The sequence below is a fragment of the Pyxicephalus adspersus genome, chromosome 1 (assembly GCF_032062135.1).
Source record: "Pyxicephalus adspersus chromosome 1, UCB_Pads_2.0, whole genome shotgun sequence".
In the NCBI taxonomy this organism is placed as follows: Eukaryota; Metazoa; Chordata; class Amphibia; order Anura; family Pyxicephalidae; genus Pyxicephalus; species Pyxicephalus adspersus.
In genome coordinates this window covers 171,037,078-171,053,693 of record NC_092858.1, presented here as the reverse complement: position 1 = coordinate 171,053,693, position 16,616 = coordinate 171,037,078, and the positions used below count along the sequence as shown (strand labels likewise).

Here is a 16,616-nt window from a genome sequence, read left to right as displayed (position 1 = left end):
CTGAATGGTCTCATTCAACTGGACTTGTTTTTGTAATCTTGAAGACGTTTCACAGCTCTCCAAGCTTCTTCTGGCTGAATGTGACTAACTACTACTTTACCTTTACAGACCTTCAATTCAATACAATAGTACAACAAATAAAGGGTCCATATAATGAACAATGGGCAAAACACAGTGACAGTTTAAAAAAAAAAAAAAAAAGCAAAAAAACAAGGTTTCGGGCCCCGGTTTCAGTGTGGACTGGTAATCAAGCCAAGACCCCCAAACTCTTAGAAATATTTCCATGCTTTGTTTATGTTTGTATGTTTCTTGGTAGAGAAGGGAGTTGAAATTAGTAAAGGTTTCTCTTTCAGTAATAAGGTTAGAGCCCCAGGTTTTTTTTATATTATGGTTATGCCATTTCCAGCATAGTATAGAATGAGGCCTAGAAATGCCATTTGTTCCTTAGTGGAAGCTAGATCATCAACTAATCCTAGCAAACATAATTTGGGAGGTATCATGAATGAAAGCTCTGTAGGGACTATATGGCCGTCAAATATCTAACTGCAAAAATTTCATCACATTGTATATCTAGAATATGTCAAAGAAGTTCTATACCTTTGCATCTCTAGGAAGCCAAAAAAAAACTGGGGTTCAATTTCTTACTATTATTATTCTAATATATTTACTATTATTCTAATATTATTACTATTAATATTCTTACTGTTAATATTAAACAAGATTTATATAGCGCCAACATATTACGCAGAGCTGTACATTAATTAGAGGTTGTAAATGGCAGACAAATACAGACAGTGACACAGGAGGAGAGAACCCTGCCCCGAAGAGCTTTTTTGGGGTATAATGTTCTATATAGCACCATGAATTAGTCTTTGGCAGAAACCGCCTGTTTGGCACGTGTATCCTAGATATCATTCGAAGCTTTTTCATCTATGTCCATCATCCATTTTAAGACCCATTGAGAAGTCTCTGTAATAATATTCTGGTGCAGGTTGGTTTATCTACTAGTAATTTACAAAGTAGCTTTTCAAGCTCTGTAGCATCCAGAGTTGACTGCTGTGAGTTCCCTGTAAATATTTAAATAAAAATAAAATATTAAAAGTATGAATGTAGCAGATTGAAATACTGCTACAGGGTAATAAATAGGGCCATTTAAATCTTCAGGTTTCAAGATCTTAATCCTAAATTTTTGAGTGTAGCGAACATTGAATTGGTAAGAGGTTAAGGTATTTAAGCCTCAAAGGGAGGGTGATGGTTGGTCCTTAGTGGATCTTATTATGGAATTTTTATACCTGGGTACTCCTGTCTGTTATCAGTGATTAGTTGGGTTGCAAAAGAATATCTCAAGAAGTTTGGTATAGCCATTCCTCCACACATAGTCTTTCTATCAAGCTTGGTGTATTTCAATTGTGACAGTCTGCCTTGGCAGAAAAGTAAATCTTGCAAGTATTTTCATCTTGATCAAGTTTATTTCTCTAATTAGGGACAATGAGCACTCAACTATTAAAAAGAGAAGGAATGCTGAGAATCTGGCTTGTGAATGTAAATATGGGGTGTGCTATGTTCACTTACCGTTTGATCTTCCTATATCCTGTAATTAAAGCAATAATTAATAATAAATAATAAATTCATATTGTTTGTTATTAATGTTTGCTCATTCTGTGCTCAGTCCACAACGGCTTTACAAAGGCTGGTCACATCATGTCCTTGACACCCACTAAGCACTCTCCTCATTCTAAACCCTAAAAAGGTACAAATGGAGATACCTCTGGGTGTTATCCTATAAATGCCACATACCAATATAAATACATATATGTATATATATATATATATATATATATGAAAACAAAAGAGCTATTCTTTATGCTGGACTTTTGAATATTTGAAACGTATCAACTTTTAGTAATAGCAATACATAAAAATCTTATAGACTGTATTATCAAACAAATACACTGTATAGTGCTAACAACAATACCTCCTATCAACAAGGAAGAATAACATTGGAGGCCCATGTATAGTTTTACAAGAGTCAATCCACAAAACAGTGATTTTACATTACATGTGAATGGGGTCCTCCATTATTATTCATTAATTCAAATATTCCTTCTCAACACGTTTCGCAAAAACATGTCTGCTTCCTCAGGAGTGTTGGAGGTAAGTACTACAAAAACCAATATGTAAAATAATTATACACCCATGAAGCAGATTTGTCTCTGCGAAACGTGTTGAGTATGAATATATGGTTTAATAATTATTATGGAGGACCCCATTCACATGTAATGTAAAATCACAGTTTTGTGGATTGACTCTTTGTAAAACTACATATGGGCCTCCAATTTTTTTTTGTTGATAGGAGGTATTGTTGTTAGCACTATACAGTGTATTTGTTTAATAAAACAGTTTTATTTGGGAAAAGAATATTTTTATGTATTGTAATTAATAATAGTTAATATGTTTTAAAAGGTACATAATACATTGAGTTGAGTGCCAAACAAACTTCCCAATTTAAGAACAAAGCAATGGGGTCGATTTATTAACGTAGTGAAGACTGTTCACGAAAGCAAATATTCAGTGGGATGAAACAAGTTGAAAATGTTCCAACTTCAGTCAAATGATAATGTGATATAACAAATCCGGTCTTGTTTTTTTCATTGCACATATTGAGTATATGATCAACCTATTTACTAGAATTTTTGCCAGCTGAAGTTATTTGCAAGGCTCAACTTCAGCTCCTCAAGCAATCCTATTGTGGTAAGCAGGTTCACTGACCAATATAGACACTTGGAGGAGGAAGAAGTGTAGTCCAGCTTGGCTTTTACAGAAAAACTGTAGATCTGCATGTACAGTAATTTCACTTTTGCGTCATTTTTGTTAATGCTCTATCATTTCTTTTTACTTTCCTTTACAGTATATGAAGCAGGAAAAGCTGCAAAAGTTGGCTACCCACCTACTGTTCCCACTGCATGCCCTCCATACTACATCTCCACCGTTCCTGTAGCTCCTGTCCCAGGTCCAATGCTAATGGAAAAGCAGCACGTACCACCGCTGGTTCAGAGTGACTCACTAGGAGGCCAGAATGGTAATTTGAGAATGTAATACAGACATGGCATGAATAAATATGTGAAATGTAATATGAAATAGATTTTCTGCTAGGTTTCTTGTATATTGTACACCGTAGAGCAGTGTTTCCTAACCAGGGTTCCTCCAGAGGTTGTTGGGGTTTCCTGGAGCAATGAGCAATTTATGCCTATCAGGTCAGCATTACGGACCATCTGTAAGGGTGACATTCTTCCCAATGGCCAGCAATGTAAGCTAAGGATATAAACAATAGCAGGGGTCCATTGAAGACCTAAAAGTAATTTCAAGGGTTCCTACATGTTTGCAAAACACTGCTATAGAGAGCAACATGTCTGCAGATCTTGACTGGGAACAAGAAAGGCATCAGAGGGTCATTTGGATGCAGTTAGCTTTTTAAAGTTGGCTGTCACCTGGGATAGGGGATGGACGAAGCTAAGTAACTATAAACAGGGACTATTTCCTTCTTTAATTTTAAATCCTATGTCCTCAATAGTTTTGTCAATGGAGTATGTAAAGTATAATTTGTAGCGCCTAACACTAATACCGGAACACATAGGTATGTGAAACTGATTGCATTATTGTTAATCTCAGTCATGGTCTGCAGAATTGTGTCCCTCCATGCTTCAGACTGCAGACAGTCCGTAAATAATTTATATTTTTTCTGGCTACGAATGGGAATTCCACAATTCAACGACCTTAGAACCAGCCTTAAGTGAATTTACAGCTAGGTGGTAAGGGAAAGTGGGGTCGCCATCCTGGCATCCATCTATGTAGCATGGGTGACTGAATTACATGGCTTGCTGAAAATTACAAATTGTTGGCCAGGTAAAACATTACACATATAGATATTTCAGTTCCAATTAGCTGCCTGACTGGAGTTCAATTTTATGAGATAAATCACTGGATAGGGTTGTGATCTTTATATCTACCTTTATATTCAACCTATTTCACTTATTTTATGTATGATTTTAAAAAAATCATTCCCTTTATAGTACAGCAGTGACTGTAATGCCATCTGTATAACAAATGATCTTTATTTTATGAACAATTGGAGTGCGACAGAGAACCTATATGTCACTGCATACGGAATCTGTCAGGACACCTCATCTATGCTTCTAAAACAGATTATTAAGCAGTATAGGAGGCTTCCTGTCCGACAGGCTGGATGACATATAGGAGTTTTGTCTGCCGGCTCATCATTAGCACACTTTACGTTATGGAAGTCTCAAAGATAGAGATTGTCCTTACTGGGAATGTAATGGGTTCACTTTATTGTATTAGAAGCAGGAAATATGTACACTATACCTGTGCCAAATTATGGAGTTCAGTTGTGATCGGTGAATGGTACTGATAATTCTACAGCATTTATAGCTTTTCTGTTCCTGCATACAATGCCAGGTTCATAATACAGTGTTCAGCCCAGAGAATATTTTAGGCTGGGTGGGTGTTTAAGAAATTGTAGGTGGGTGGCAGCCCCTGTATTGTGACCAGCTCTTTAGGACCAACCAAATACAGCTGGGTGGTTACTAAAAGGTGCTAGGTTGTGCGCCCTACTAAAAGCAGCTGGGGAGAACACTGTAATAGTGTAGTGGAACTTGAGTGACCGTACAAAACCCTGACCTCAACCCTAAGGAGCACCTTTGGGATAAGTTGTAATGCAAACTGAGAGCTAGGTCTACTGATTCACATCAGTACCTTTCCTCACATGCTTTGTAGGCTAAATGGATGCAAGTTCCCACAGACCAGTGTTTCTCAACCTTAATGAGGGAACCCTTAAAATAACATTGTCTTGGGGAACCCCTGCTGTAAGTACTATATCCACAGTACATTAGCCTGGTGGTCAATGGGAAGAATTCATCTTACATTGCTGGCCATTGAAAAGAATGCCACCATTACAGATAGCCAAAAAGATCATTGGTGTCACTTAAACTGAACTGAGAGGCACAAATTGTTCATTTCGCATGGAACCCCTAGCAACCTTAGGAGGAACCCTGGGTGAGAAACGCTGCCACAGACTATCTGAAAAGAGAGCAATTCTCTCTGTCCTGCCATGGATTTTAAATGAGATGTTCAACTAACATAGGTATACAAGTTATATAGCAGTCAACCAGCAGTATAGTGGGCCTGATTTATTAAAGCTTTCCAAGATTGGAGTGGATGGAGTGGAGTAATGGGAGAACCTGGGTGATCCAGCACATCTAGAATAAATTTCTTTCTTCCTCATTTGCTTTTTATTGTCGAGCCTTTTCAATCCTGGACCAGATCCATTCCAGGTTTGCTGGATCACTCCCATGACAGTCTATCTTCTCTAGTCTTGGAGAGCTTTATTAAATCAGGCCCTACCGAAGCCTATAATAATAATTTGGGCTGGAGCTGGCCTTTAAAACAATGACACGTTTCTTTATTCACGCAGTGCGAAAAGGTTACCGCATTCAGGCTGACAAGGAACGAGATTCTATGAAGGTCCTTTATTATGTGGAAAAAGAACTAGCTCAGTTTGACCCAGCCCGCCGGATGCGAGAGAGATGTAAGTGATTTTCTGTACAGAACATTATCAGTGAAAGGCTAATTTAGGCATACAAGAGTTGGTGTTTAATCCACGATTTTTCAACGTCTGCTAAATTGCGTCATTTTATTATAAGTTGATGGCCACCCACACGATGAGTCACCTATTCTTAGCACTGTCATTTCTCTGCCTGTTCATGGATGTTCATTATCTGCATCAGAACTTTTTTTTTATTGTACATAAACATAGGTATGAGCTTGCAGCTCCAGAAAAATCAAAATATTCTGCTTTTTCATTTACAGTAAATGACAGAATCTTCTCATAACATGTCCTGGTGTGCATATTATCTGGGTAGAACATGAGCAGAGGCGACCTGCTTACTTTATCCCCTCCAAGCAGCACATTCTGCTATTCTCTTTGCTCCATGGCTGCTTTGTTTTACCAGATTGAGGAGAGATTGGTCCAGCGATGTCATATAGTGGGAAGTAAGAAAGAATCCTTCACCTTATGTAGTCTTGTTGCCTTGTGGCAAATCATAGGTCCATATAAAATATTCTGAGATGACCATATCATGTATTGAAGAAAGATAACAAGCCAAAGGTCTATTTATATACTTTGTGTTAAGCAGCCCATTCATTTGCTTGGGCTGCCAGCAGACCTGCACCATTTTTGTAGATGAAGAACACTACAATACACAGAAATGCATTGGGTGCCATTCAAACTGACTGCAGCACACTGTGATCAGTGCATTGGCACCCATTAAAACTGTGAACATTACTGAAACACATAGGTGCACAGCAGACCTGTATTTATATGTTTAAAGCTCTTTAATTTTAGGCCGTTTTTATGATATTAAGCAGTTGTTTCTGGGACACTTTGCCTCCTGTCTTTAAAACTTCACCCAAAAGATGCTGAAGATTTAGAGTATGGAGTGTGGTTTTTCATATATTTTAATTATTTATTACAGTCAGGACCATGTGTAAAAATATTTTTAGTGGGGCAAATACAAAATATTGTACACTAATATTTTCTATTATTTTATTCATAACTTAGAGTTATAGGCTTTTCCCATTGGCTCTTTATCCACACTGTTATGAAAAATTTCAGTGGGCAAGATATGTGTATGCACGCACATTATTAAGTAAGAACAGTGGCTTTTCTTTTTTTTTTTTTTTTTTTAGATAACTCATTCTGAGGTTTTAATTAGACCAAGGAATACTCAAGACAGGCTTGTTAACCCATAGTGGTCCATGTTAAGTAGTAGACCTTTATTGGTAAAACAAAGACTACACATAGGACCTGATTTAATATAGCACTCCAGGGCTGGAGAGGATACACTTTCATTAGTGAAGCTAGGTGATCTAGCAAAACTGAAACGGATCTGGTCCAGGAGTGAAAACATTTGCTAGCAAATAGCAAATGTTTTTGAAGTAATCCATTCCAGGTTTGCTGGACCACGCAGTTTCACTTAAGAAAGTATATGCTCTACAGCCATGGAGAACTTTAATAAATCAGGCCCATATGCAGAAGAGCAAACAGTAAGCACTCACCAGGACTCACACACCCCACCTTTGTCAAGGGCTAATAATTGACAAATGGTTTTAAACCTATACCAGATTCTTTACAGGGTGATAACTGTCAATCAGTTCTGTCATAAGGGGATTCCATATCCTTATGTTAGCTACAACTATGGGGACTTTTAACTTACTTAGGAGTTAGCTTCTGGTGGGTGAAAAGTGAAAAAACATAGGTGTATCCTGCCTGGAAGGGCAATGTACGAACCAATGTAACAGACTCACTTAAAGTAGAACTTTTGTGAAAAAAAAAAAATCCCTTGGCTTTACCAATGACAAGGCTTCATTCCGTCCACAAATCAAGCCCAGCGCGGGACTTCCCTTTATTTTTTCGACACTCTAAGTATCACCGCCATCTCTTTTCTGCCTGGTTCTTCTCACGTCACGTGAACTCACACTGTACAGGTGCCAGATTGGGTGATGTGTCTTCCTGAAAATGTAAACAAAAAGATGCAGATCTCACTACGCATGTGAGATTTTTTTCACATTAATGCAAATTCCATAATGATGCATGTCTGATATGTGACACATGTATCCCAGGAAGCTGTTTCCCCTTGGGAAGTTGGAGATGGAAGGGGAGGGGACCTCCCTAAAAAATGTACAAAACACATATAAAACAAAATTTAAAAAAATAAAATTTTGCATTATATAGCAACACTTTTATATAATGTTAAAAATGTAGTGATAGATCCTCTTTAAAGTCTATTGAATGAGTGTAACTTGTATACTTAAACTGGAATTTAAGTGAAAATTAAAAAAAATACACACTTACCTTTAATCCCACAGATCCATTAATCCATCTGGAGGTTTCTTCGATTGGATCCCGCGTCCTCCTGGTATCCTCCTTCGGCGCCATCTTTCTCTCTTTTTTTCCGGGTTCTTTTTCATACATCTCCCGATCTCACACTGCGCAGGGGTGAGATTGGGTGACCTATATGGGGAAGGGGGGGGGGGGGTTGAGATTGCCGATCTTACTGCGTATGCAGTTAAAGAAAGGGCCCAAGATCGGGCATGCACAAAAGGAGCAACAAGGAGTCTCCTGGGATGCGTGATGTAGTATCCCGAGAAACTCTGCGCTACTTTTCTGTCTTGATGGCCGCGTTTCTCACATGTCGTAAAAAGTACCAAAATCATCTTGAAGACGCCCATACTAGACCCTAGGCCCACAGCTGGGCACCTGTAAAAATATAATGACGTGTTATTCATGGTACCCTTACTATGTGAACAGGTATAGGCGTATTACACCATCTTTCTATTACCAGAGTTTTCCAGAATATGATAGTGACCTCCTCACTTGCTTTTTGTCTCCTTTCCTAGACAGCCACACAATCTCGGAGCTAAGTTCTCTGCACGATGACAACTCACACTTCAATCGCTCCTATCGCCAAGTCCGCAGGAAGCCTCTCCCCTCCAGCTGCAACATTGATGGGGATGCCGAATACTGGTCCGGTGTAGTCGGGGGAACTACACGGTCTTCTAAATTCAGGGACGATAGAGAAAGTTTTAGGAGTAGGTGAGTAAATGTTCCCTGTAGAAAAAAATATACAACAATATAAAACAATGATATATAAAATGTATTGACTAAGGGTAGGTGAAGCTGCTCACTTTTACTACAATCTGCTTCTACAATCTGTAAAGCTGAGGGTGAAAGAAGTAAAACAGCCAAACAGCCAAAGTGTAAAGCTGACCAAACATATTACAGTGCTTAACCCAGAAATTTTTTTAAGCCGGGTGGGAAGAAATTGTAGGTGGGTGGCAGCCCCTGTATTGTGACTAAACTCTTTAGTAACCACCCAAAAACAGCCGGGTGGGTGCTGAAAAGTGCCAGGTGGTGCACCCAGCTAAAAGGGCCTGGGGAGAACCCTGATATTACATTCTGATTGAACAATCCAATTCCGAACACCCCATGCTGAGTCAGAGCTGTGGTCCTAATTTAGGAAAGTGAGTGCCAGAAAGGCAATGTAACATATCTGCAGAAAGACCCCTGCTTCCACCTAAAAGGCAAGAGTAATTGTCTATAGTTTTAAAAAGCTTTAAAAAGTGCTGTAGCTGCTAATGTACAATTTCTGTAACTGCCCCTTGTATGTAAAGGGGATTTTTATATATCTTTTTAGTCTTATTTTTGGAAATACTAAGGAAGGGCTAAGACTTTTTGTTAAGGTTTTATTGCTATGTTCCTACTGGGTAGATTTGACCCTCTGTTTTTTCCTCTTTATCTTCAATGAAACAACATTATGCCCAACTGCACCCAAAAAACATTATTAGTTTTAAACAGAGTAGCAAAGGGATGATAGGTCCAGTTTCAGATTCCTACCCCAGAAAATAATCATTGTGTAAGGCCCTGATCAGCACTAGTATTCACCAGACGCCAGTCCCCCAATCTAACGCTGCACTCTTCACCTATACAAAGCCTCCGCTCAGCCTCGGGAGACTAGTTACGTCTCCCAGAACTTGGTTGCCCCCAGGACTTAATGCACAAAGGATGGTGTCTGGGATGGGCTAGCAAAGGACCGGGGGCCCAAAGATTAAGCAGTACAAGAACTACAGGCCAAAACCAAAGTCATAAATGGGTGATCAGTCCAGGCTGCTTATAATTGATGGATCAGGAACTGGCAATGGTCAGCAACGGGAAATCACATGAGAGACTCCCCAGCACAGATTAGACCAGCTAAATGCTACAACAGGCAATGGAATCTGGGAGCAAAGAAGCAATAAGGACCCAGCAGCCATTGGCAGCATGAGATTGATCAGGAACCTCAATCAGCTGTGCCACATCACCTAGTTCTATTCAGCTGTGCATCAGTGCAGGGGATTCTGAGAGTAAAAAACACAGCTAAAGGGAAACAAGGATGCTGCAAGCTGCAGAGCACTAATTCCTAGAACTCCTCTGCTGCTGCCGGTGGGAATAGGCCAGGGGCGCTCTACTGCGGTGGGACACCACCTGGGATTGTCGACTAGAAGAGTGTCTCCTAACACATTGCATGCATTTTCCTGTCTTTTCAGACATCTGTCTAGAAGAAATCTAAAATGTTTTAGGATTGATTTGGGTTTGTTATTACTATTTTTTTAAAACTTTACTGTTCACAAAGCATATCATTTGTAAATTATTAATTCTTGCACGATGTGCCTTACATGTTCATTAATCTTTCTTTGCAGCCTCCAAAGACCAACATCTGAAGTCTTAGAAAGGAAATCCTTTCCCATGGCAGTTCAGGCCGTTTCCACCGATGAGTTAGCAGCATTTGCAGACTCGTATAAACAACGGCCCCGTAGGGCTGACAGCCGGGGCCCTGGCTCAGGACCAAGGTTCGAGCGGTCCGAGTCAAGAGGAAGATCACTGTACCAGGACAGCTCAACCGATGACTACTATGGAAAACGAAACTATGGAAGGGAACTCTTTTCAGACAATGAACGGGGCTGGTCCTTCAGCCCTTCTAGGATACGAGCCCCAGAGGACAAACTTCTTCCTAAAAGGATAACTAGAATGGGACAGAGTTACGATGACGCTTACCTTAGCAGTATCCTAGAACGGAAGTCAAGGGGTATCGAGGAAACCAGCATCACCCCATCTAAACTGAGCCTGCGGCAAAATTCCAGCCGCAGCTATGGTCGATCTCCAACGTTCAAGACTGGAGAAGGCAAGGACCATCAGAAAGTTGAGGAAGAAGACTCACTTCCTCCGTACAGCGAGAGAGAGCTTGCCAGGGCTCTCCCGTTCCGTTCCAGAGAACATTCCTATCTCAGCACCTCCGACAAGAGGAAGAAAAAGGAGCAGCCCAGTAAAACAGTGAGAAAAGCCTTCTTTTTTTACATGAATGGGTCACAGGCCAAATGGGGTTGGAGGGCGTTGTCAAAAATTTAAGGAGTGGGGAGAATGTGTGTGTGAGGACATTCTTATATAATATATTGTGCCATTTCGGAGATGTTTGTGGACCATAAACATTGAAAATGCATGCTGTATAAAAGCAGCTCTTCAATATCCTTCTACCACCTTTCGAAAAGGGAACGTGTTCTTGTCCACTTTTTTTTTTTCCCGGGTATGTCAATAAAAACAAGTAACACGAGAAAACATGGGCTGTTCGGACAATTCTCCATGAAATGGACATTTTGGGTATTTTAAATAATGTCTCTTTTTTATACTCTGTACATTTAGACTCCAGATGTAATTGTCTTGTGAAGGCATGGTGAAAATTGGGACATTTTGTCGAATTACTTTGTAAAGAAATAAAAACACAAATTCAGTTGCGGGAGTTTTGGGCAGTTCCACTCTTTATGGGTGATTATGTGGTTATTCTCTTGCTATGATGAAACTTAGATTGAACTGTGGTAGAAACTTATAACCTGCATCGTCTTTCAGTCATTTAAGAAAAATAATAGCTGCAACGGAAGACTTTTAAATTTTCATGACCAGACAATATTTTTGGTGTCAAAAAAACATTTATTATACAAGACCAAAACATGTACAAAAATGAAATTGTTTGTGTTGCTGCTGCATTTTATTTTTGTTCCCAAATTACTTTATATGAAACTGTAAGTGTGGCAGCTTTTTCATGTAAAAAAAAATGAAACTTTTTGAAAAATATTAAATGTATTCACTTGGAACAAAGAAAAAAAGCATTGAAAACAGATGGTTGGTTTCCTTTTTATTGTCGAATCATTAGTTATTTCTCTTCTCTCTTCTTTTAGTTGTGTTGTTTTATACAAAGAATGAAGGAAACAGCCAATGAGGCAAATCAATATTTCACCAGCACAATTAAAGAGAAATAAAAAAAAGCGTAATCCCAACCATCCAATATTTAACACCCCGCCCCCCCCCCTTCATTTTTCATCCTGTGTGTTCATTCACCCTTGTCATACATTTGACATCACCTAAGAATTGCCCTTAGCATTACCCATTTGTTTTTGGAAGTTCCATCTAGGTTGCATATTGTACATTTCTGCAGCTTATGATGCCCTCCTCGTAGCTTGAATGCATTGATGACAAAGACGCCATACTTGATATAGAGACAGGGCGTACACACGTCAGATGATTCTCGTCTGATAATCGCCTTGGGGCTGATATCGGACGAAAATCTGGTGTGTGTATGGAACTCGTTGTTCCGACAACCGTCCTGGGGGATCCACGGACGAGGAACGTTCGTAATGAAAATGAAGGACAGAGAGTGCAGCGGGGTGCCGTTCTGTCGTTCTCCCCTCTCCATACAGCAGAACGGCGCTGTATGTACAGCGCTCGTTCATCGTGCAGTCTTTCACAATCCTTTCCAGTGACATATTGCACGTGTGTACGCAGCCTTAAGGTCAGGGACAGTTTTATCATTTTGTTTTCCTTTTTTTTTTTTGTCATGTTCACATCTTACTGTTTATTATTTTTCGCAGGGTGATTTCCCAAACAGAATGTCCCTCGTTGTCTGACATCGTGAAAGACTTAAGGAAGATTCTCATTGGAGGAGGCACTGAGGCAGTCCTGGTTTACGAATGACAGAGCCATGAGCCACTGTGCTCCAAGGATTCCCTTCTGACGTGGAAGACCTTTAACTAGAATGTTTACCACTGGACAGGAGACCATGTGCCTTGGGCCTTAAGTTGGAGCACTGGTCTCCTGCAGGGTATACAACCCACAGTCTAATGGACCTCAAAAATATATTAATTTGGAGGGATAACAGGGCATCACAAGCTGCTGTGATTTTAGATTCTGCAAGGACTAGCCTTAGAATATTTTAAGCTTTTCTCCAAGATAAAATTATTAGGGGTGATCTTTGCCTCCATGCTCCAACATTCCTTATGTCTCACACTCAGTGTTATTTTTGTACCATTAAGACCTCTTTGTGCCTCTCATTCACACTGTCCCAAAGATGGACCAGTGGTGTCTTTTTTGTATGCAGTGGGCAGAATTCATGGACATTGCTTTCACATTTGAAATAAAATTCATATGAATACTTGTTATATTAGAGATGGTTATTTTTTTGCAGATTTTTTGTTCACCTAATATGGAATTGAACAATAGCTCTGGCCAGAAGTAAAAGATCAATAGAGCCCAGATGAACTTCCAGATTGCAGCAGCTAAAAGCTTTCCTGGTGCAGCAAAAGATGTTGAAAGTCTTCAATTTGTAAAATCTTGTGTCAAAGCAGTGGTGTCTCTGCAAAGGTATGCTAGGTCTCCCTGCATTATATCTCCAGCAATTGGGTCGGATCTGTTTAGAGATGTCTTTGCTTCCGCACATAGAGCAAGAGTGAAGCACTGCAGGGGTCCTTCTCATGGTATCAGATCTCAACAGAAATGTCACTGCTTCCTCACATAGAGCGAGGGTCCTTCTCTGCAGGGGTCTATCTCATGGTGTCAGATATCTGCAGAAATGTCACTGCTTCCACACATAAAGCAAGGGTCCTTCTCTGCAGAGGTGTATCTCATGGTGTCAGATCTCAGTAGAAATGTCATAGATTCCACACATAGAGCAGGGGTCATTCTCATGGTGTTGGAATTTTGCAAAGATATCACGGCTTCGGTGAGCAAGGGTCCTTCTCTGCAAAGGTCCTTCTTTTGGTGTTGGATCGCTGCAAAGTAATATCACTGCTTCTACACATAGAGCTAGGGTCCTTCTCTGCAGGGGTCCTTCTCATGGTATCAGATCTCTGCAGAAAGATTACTGCTTCCACATATGGAGCAAAAGGTCATTCTCTGCAGGGGTCCTTCTCATGACATAAGATCTCTGCAGAAATATTCCTGCTTCTACACATAGAGCAGGGGTCCCTCTCTGCTGGGGTCCTTCTCATGGTGTCACATCTCTGCTGATATATCTCTGCCTACACCCATGGCACAGGGGTCCTTCTCATGCTGTCAGATCTCCCTGCAGAAATATCACTGCTTCCACACATAGAACAGAGGTCCCACTATGCAGGGCTTCTTCTCTACAGAGGTCATTCTTATGGTGTCAGATCTCTACAGAGATATAACAGCTTCCATCCAAATGACAGGGGTCCATCTCATGGTGTCAGATCCCTGCAGAAATATCACTGCTTCCACACATAGCGCAAGGGTCGTTCTCAGGGACCTTTCTCATGGTGTTGGATCTTTGCAAAGAGATCACTTGTTCCCCACATAGAGCAGGGGTGCTTCTCTGCAGCGTTTTTTCTCATAATGTCAAATCTTTGCTTTCACCTATATGGCAGGGGTCCTTTCCATGGTGTTGGATCTCTGCAGATATATCACTGCTTCCACACATAGAGCAGAGGTTCTTCTCTGTAAGGTGCTGGCAGGCATCAGGCTGTAAATCTGTAATAATTTGCAATCCTTTCTTCTGGTGCACCTGGAATGATTTGAACTGAACATTTGCTTGGACTTTCAATGAAGAAATTATACAGAAATTGATAATATTTTGCCCCAGTTTTATTTTTTTAATTTTTGCACATTTTTCAAACAAATACATTTCTAATTTTTGTTTTGTCACCTTGTCTGTGAATTTTGCTCATTTCTCGTGTTTACATGGAAATGGTGCTACTCATGTACCACTCCCCTACACCCCCATTTTCTTTTTCTTTTTTCCTTGTAAATTATGATTGCGTTATTCACCTTGTTTCAATCTTCACATCTGAACATTTATGATTACCCTGAATTCACAATCACATTAATGCACGAGGAATTATCGATTTCTGGAATCACTTTAAAAGCAGGAAAAGAGCTTTTCTTGTATCAGAAATCTGATTACCCTGAATTTGTTTTTGCACGTTTTAATTGGCTGATGAAAATGGACAACAAGCTGACTAGTTTTATGATTTCTTTGAATGTATTGTGTTAATTCTTTCATTTTTTTCTGTTTGATATTTAGTTTGCTAATTTTTATTGTAGTGATTTTGGGATTATAATGCAAATGCTAAAAAGATGAAATTGTGTTTTTTGTTTGTTTTTTTTACTTTAATGATTTTACATTTTGAATGTAAAATTGTATTATTATTATTTTTCATATCAGAAAAGAAATATTTCCACTTTGATCTGAGCTGTATCTCAAAGTTGGAACTTGCATGACTTTCATCGTATAGCATTACACAGGTACACTTTACATTCTTCATTCACTCATTGCTGACGATAGGTGCTGCGGTGAAAGCCGCTCTGTTGAACCTGAATCTGGTTCAGGATTGAAAGCATTTGTCATTTAATAGTAAATGATTTTTAAGAAATCTATTCCAGGTTTGCTGGATTACCCAGGTTCCTCTATGATAGTCTATCCTCTCCAGTCTTGCAGTGTTGGAATAGATCAGCCCCGATTTACTAAAAGAATTTGGTCTGTTCTTCGATCAAGGTGAACTATCACCTTGCAAGGTTTAAAATTTCACTTTGCAATGAATACCCAATCACTTGAAGGGAAATCTTAAAAACAGGAGTTTTCCTTGCACATGATTGGATGGTTAAAACCATCTGAGCTTCTCATTTGCAATAAAAAGAAGACTTTTAAAGATGATATTTCACCTTGGGGAGTAAACAGCCAAAATTCTTTTGTTAGTCCCAATGTTGATCAACAATTGATAGGACAAGATTTTTTTTTTATTTATTTGTTTACCAATCATAATATTATGAATATGAATAATGAAGGTTTGATTATTTTGTATTAAGTTATATGATTGATCATAAATTCCCTTTATGTTGAAGCTCTTCAGTGCAGAGTTCAATGAACCCAGAATCAAGATGGCTGAAAACTCCAAACCAAGATCAGGGATGAAAGACCATCGCTGGAGTGGAGGTTAGTATAGCGGAGTTTATTGACAAGCTGCTTCATTTGTGTTATTTCCTGTTTCGGCCATACTTACACTTTACATACTCGATTCAGTCATGAACTTTATTTCTTTTAACTTTCCACTTTTTAAATGGACCTGATTTATGGAAGCTCTCTGTGCTGAAGAAGATAAAGTATCATAGAAGAACCTGGGTGATCCACCAAACCTAGACTGGATCTGGTACAGGATTGAAACTATTTTCTAACAAATTAATTTTAGGAAATCCATTGCAGGTTTATTGTATCACTCAGGTTCTCTTATGATAGTCTATCTTTTCTGGTCTTGCAAAGCTTTAATAAATCAGACCTGTTGTGTGTCAGGAAGCTAACATGGGTCTGCAGAGCTGTAATCCCCTCAGTGTAAGTGCTGCATCTCGGTGGCAGAGTTGAGTAAATCTTTTAAATGGTTGAACAGAAATACAAACACTCCAGCAAGTAAAATAGCAGCCATCTTTATTTATCCACCTGCATGGGGAAAGCTATGGGACATCGTATACATAAAACCATGGACAACAAATGTCATATATTGCAGCTTACCTGTGCTTATATTCGTGGCTGCATTACTTTTCTTTTTCAGGATTAAAACATTGTCACAAGCGCAAGTCATCCTTCCTGAATACCAGTGTCCTTGTTGCTTTCTATGTACTGAACCGATATCTCAAGCAGTGTTTTCAGTTTCTCACCAACTTATGT

General features: G+C 39.4%; 1 protein-coding gene across 6 annotated transcripts in view; it reads left to right on the top strand.

Annotated features, from left to right (window-relative positions):
- The window catches only part of ILDR2 (immunoglobulin like domain containing receptor 2), a 203,574-nt gene that overhangs the window by 158,032 nt on the left and 28,926 nt on the right, over nucleotides 1–16,616 (top strand). For 3 of the 6 annotated variants that reach the window (XM_072398387.1, XM_072398386.1, XM_072398391.1), the window contains 4 exons: nucleotides 2,909–3,079; nucleotides 5,492–5,605; nucleotides 8,476–8,671; nucleotides 10,315–10,945. In XM_072398387.1, coding sequence (XP_072254488.1) covers nucleotides 2,909–3,079; nucleotides 5,492–5,605; nucleotides 8,476–8,671; nucleotides 10,315–10,945 — 1,112 coding nt within the window. Of the gene's footprint in view, nucleotides 1–2,908; nucleotides 3,080–5,491; nucleotides 5,606–8,475; nucleotides 8,672–10,314; nucleotides 12,003–12,534; nucleotides 15,045–16,616 lie in introns of those variants that run through there. The other 3 variants (XM_072398390.1, XM_072398389.1, XM_072398388.1) reach the window with 2 other exon arrangements.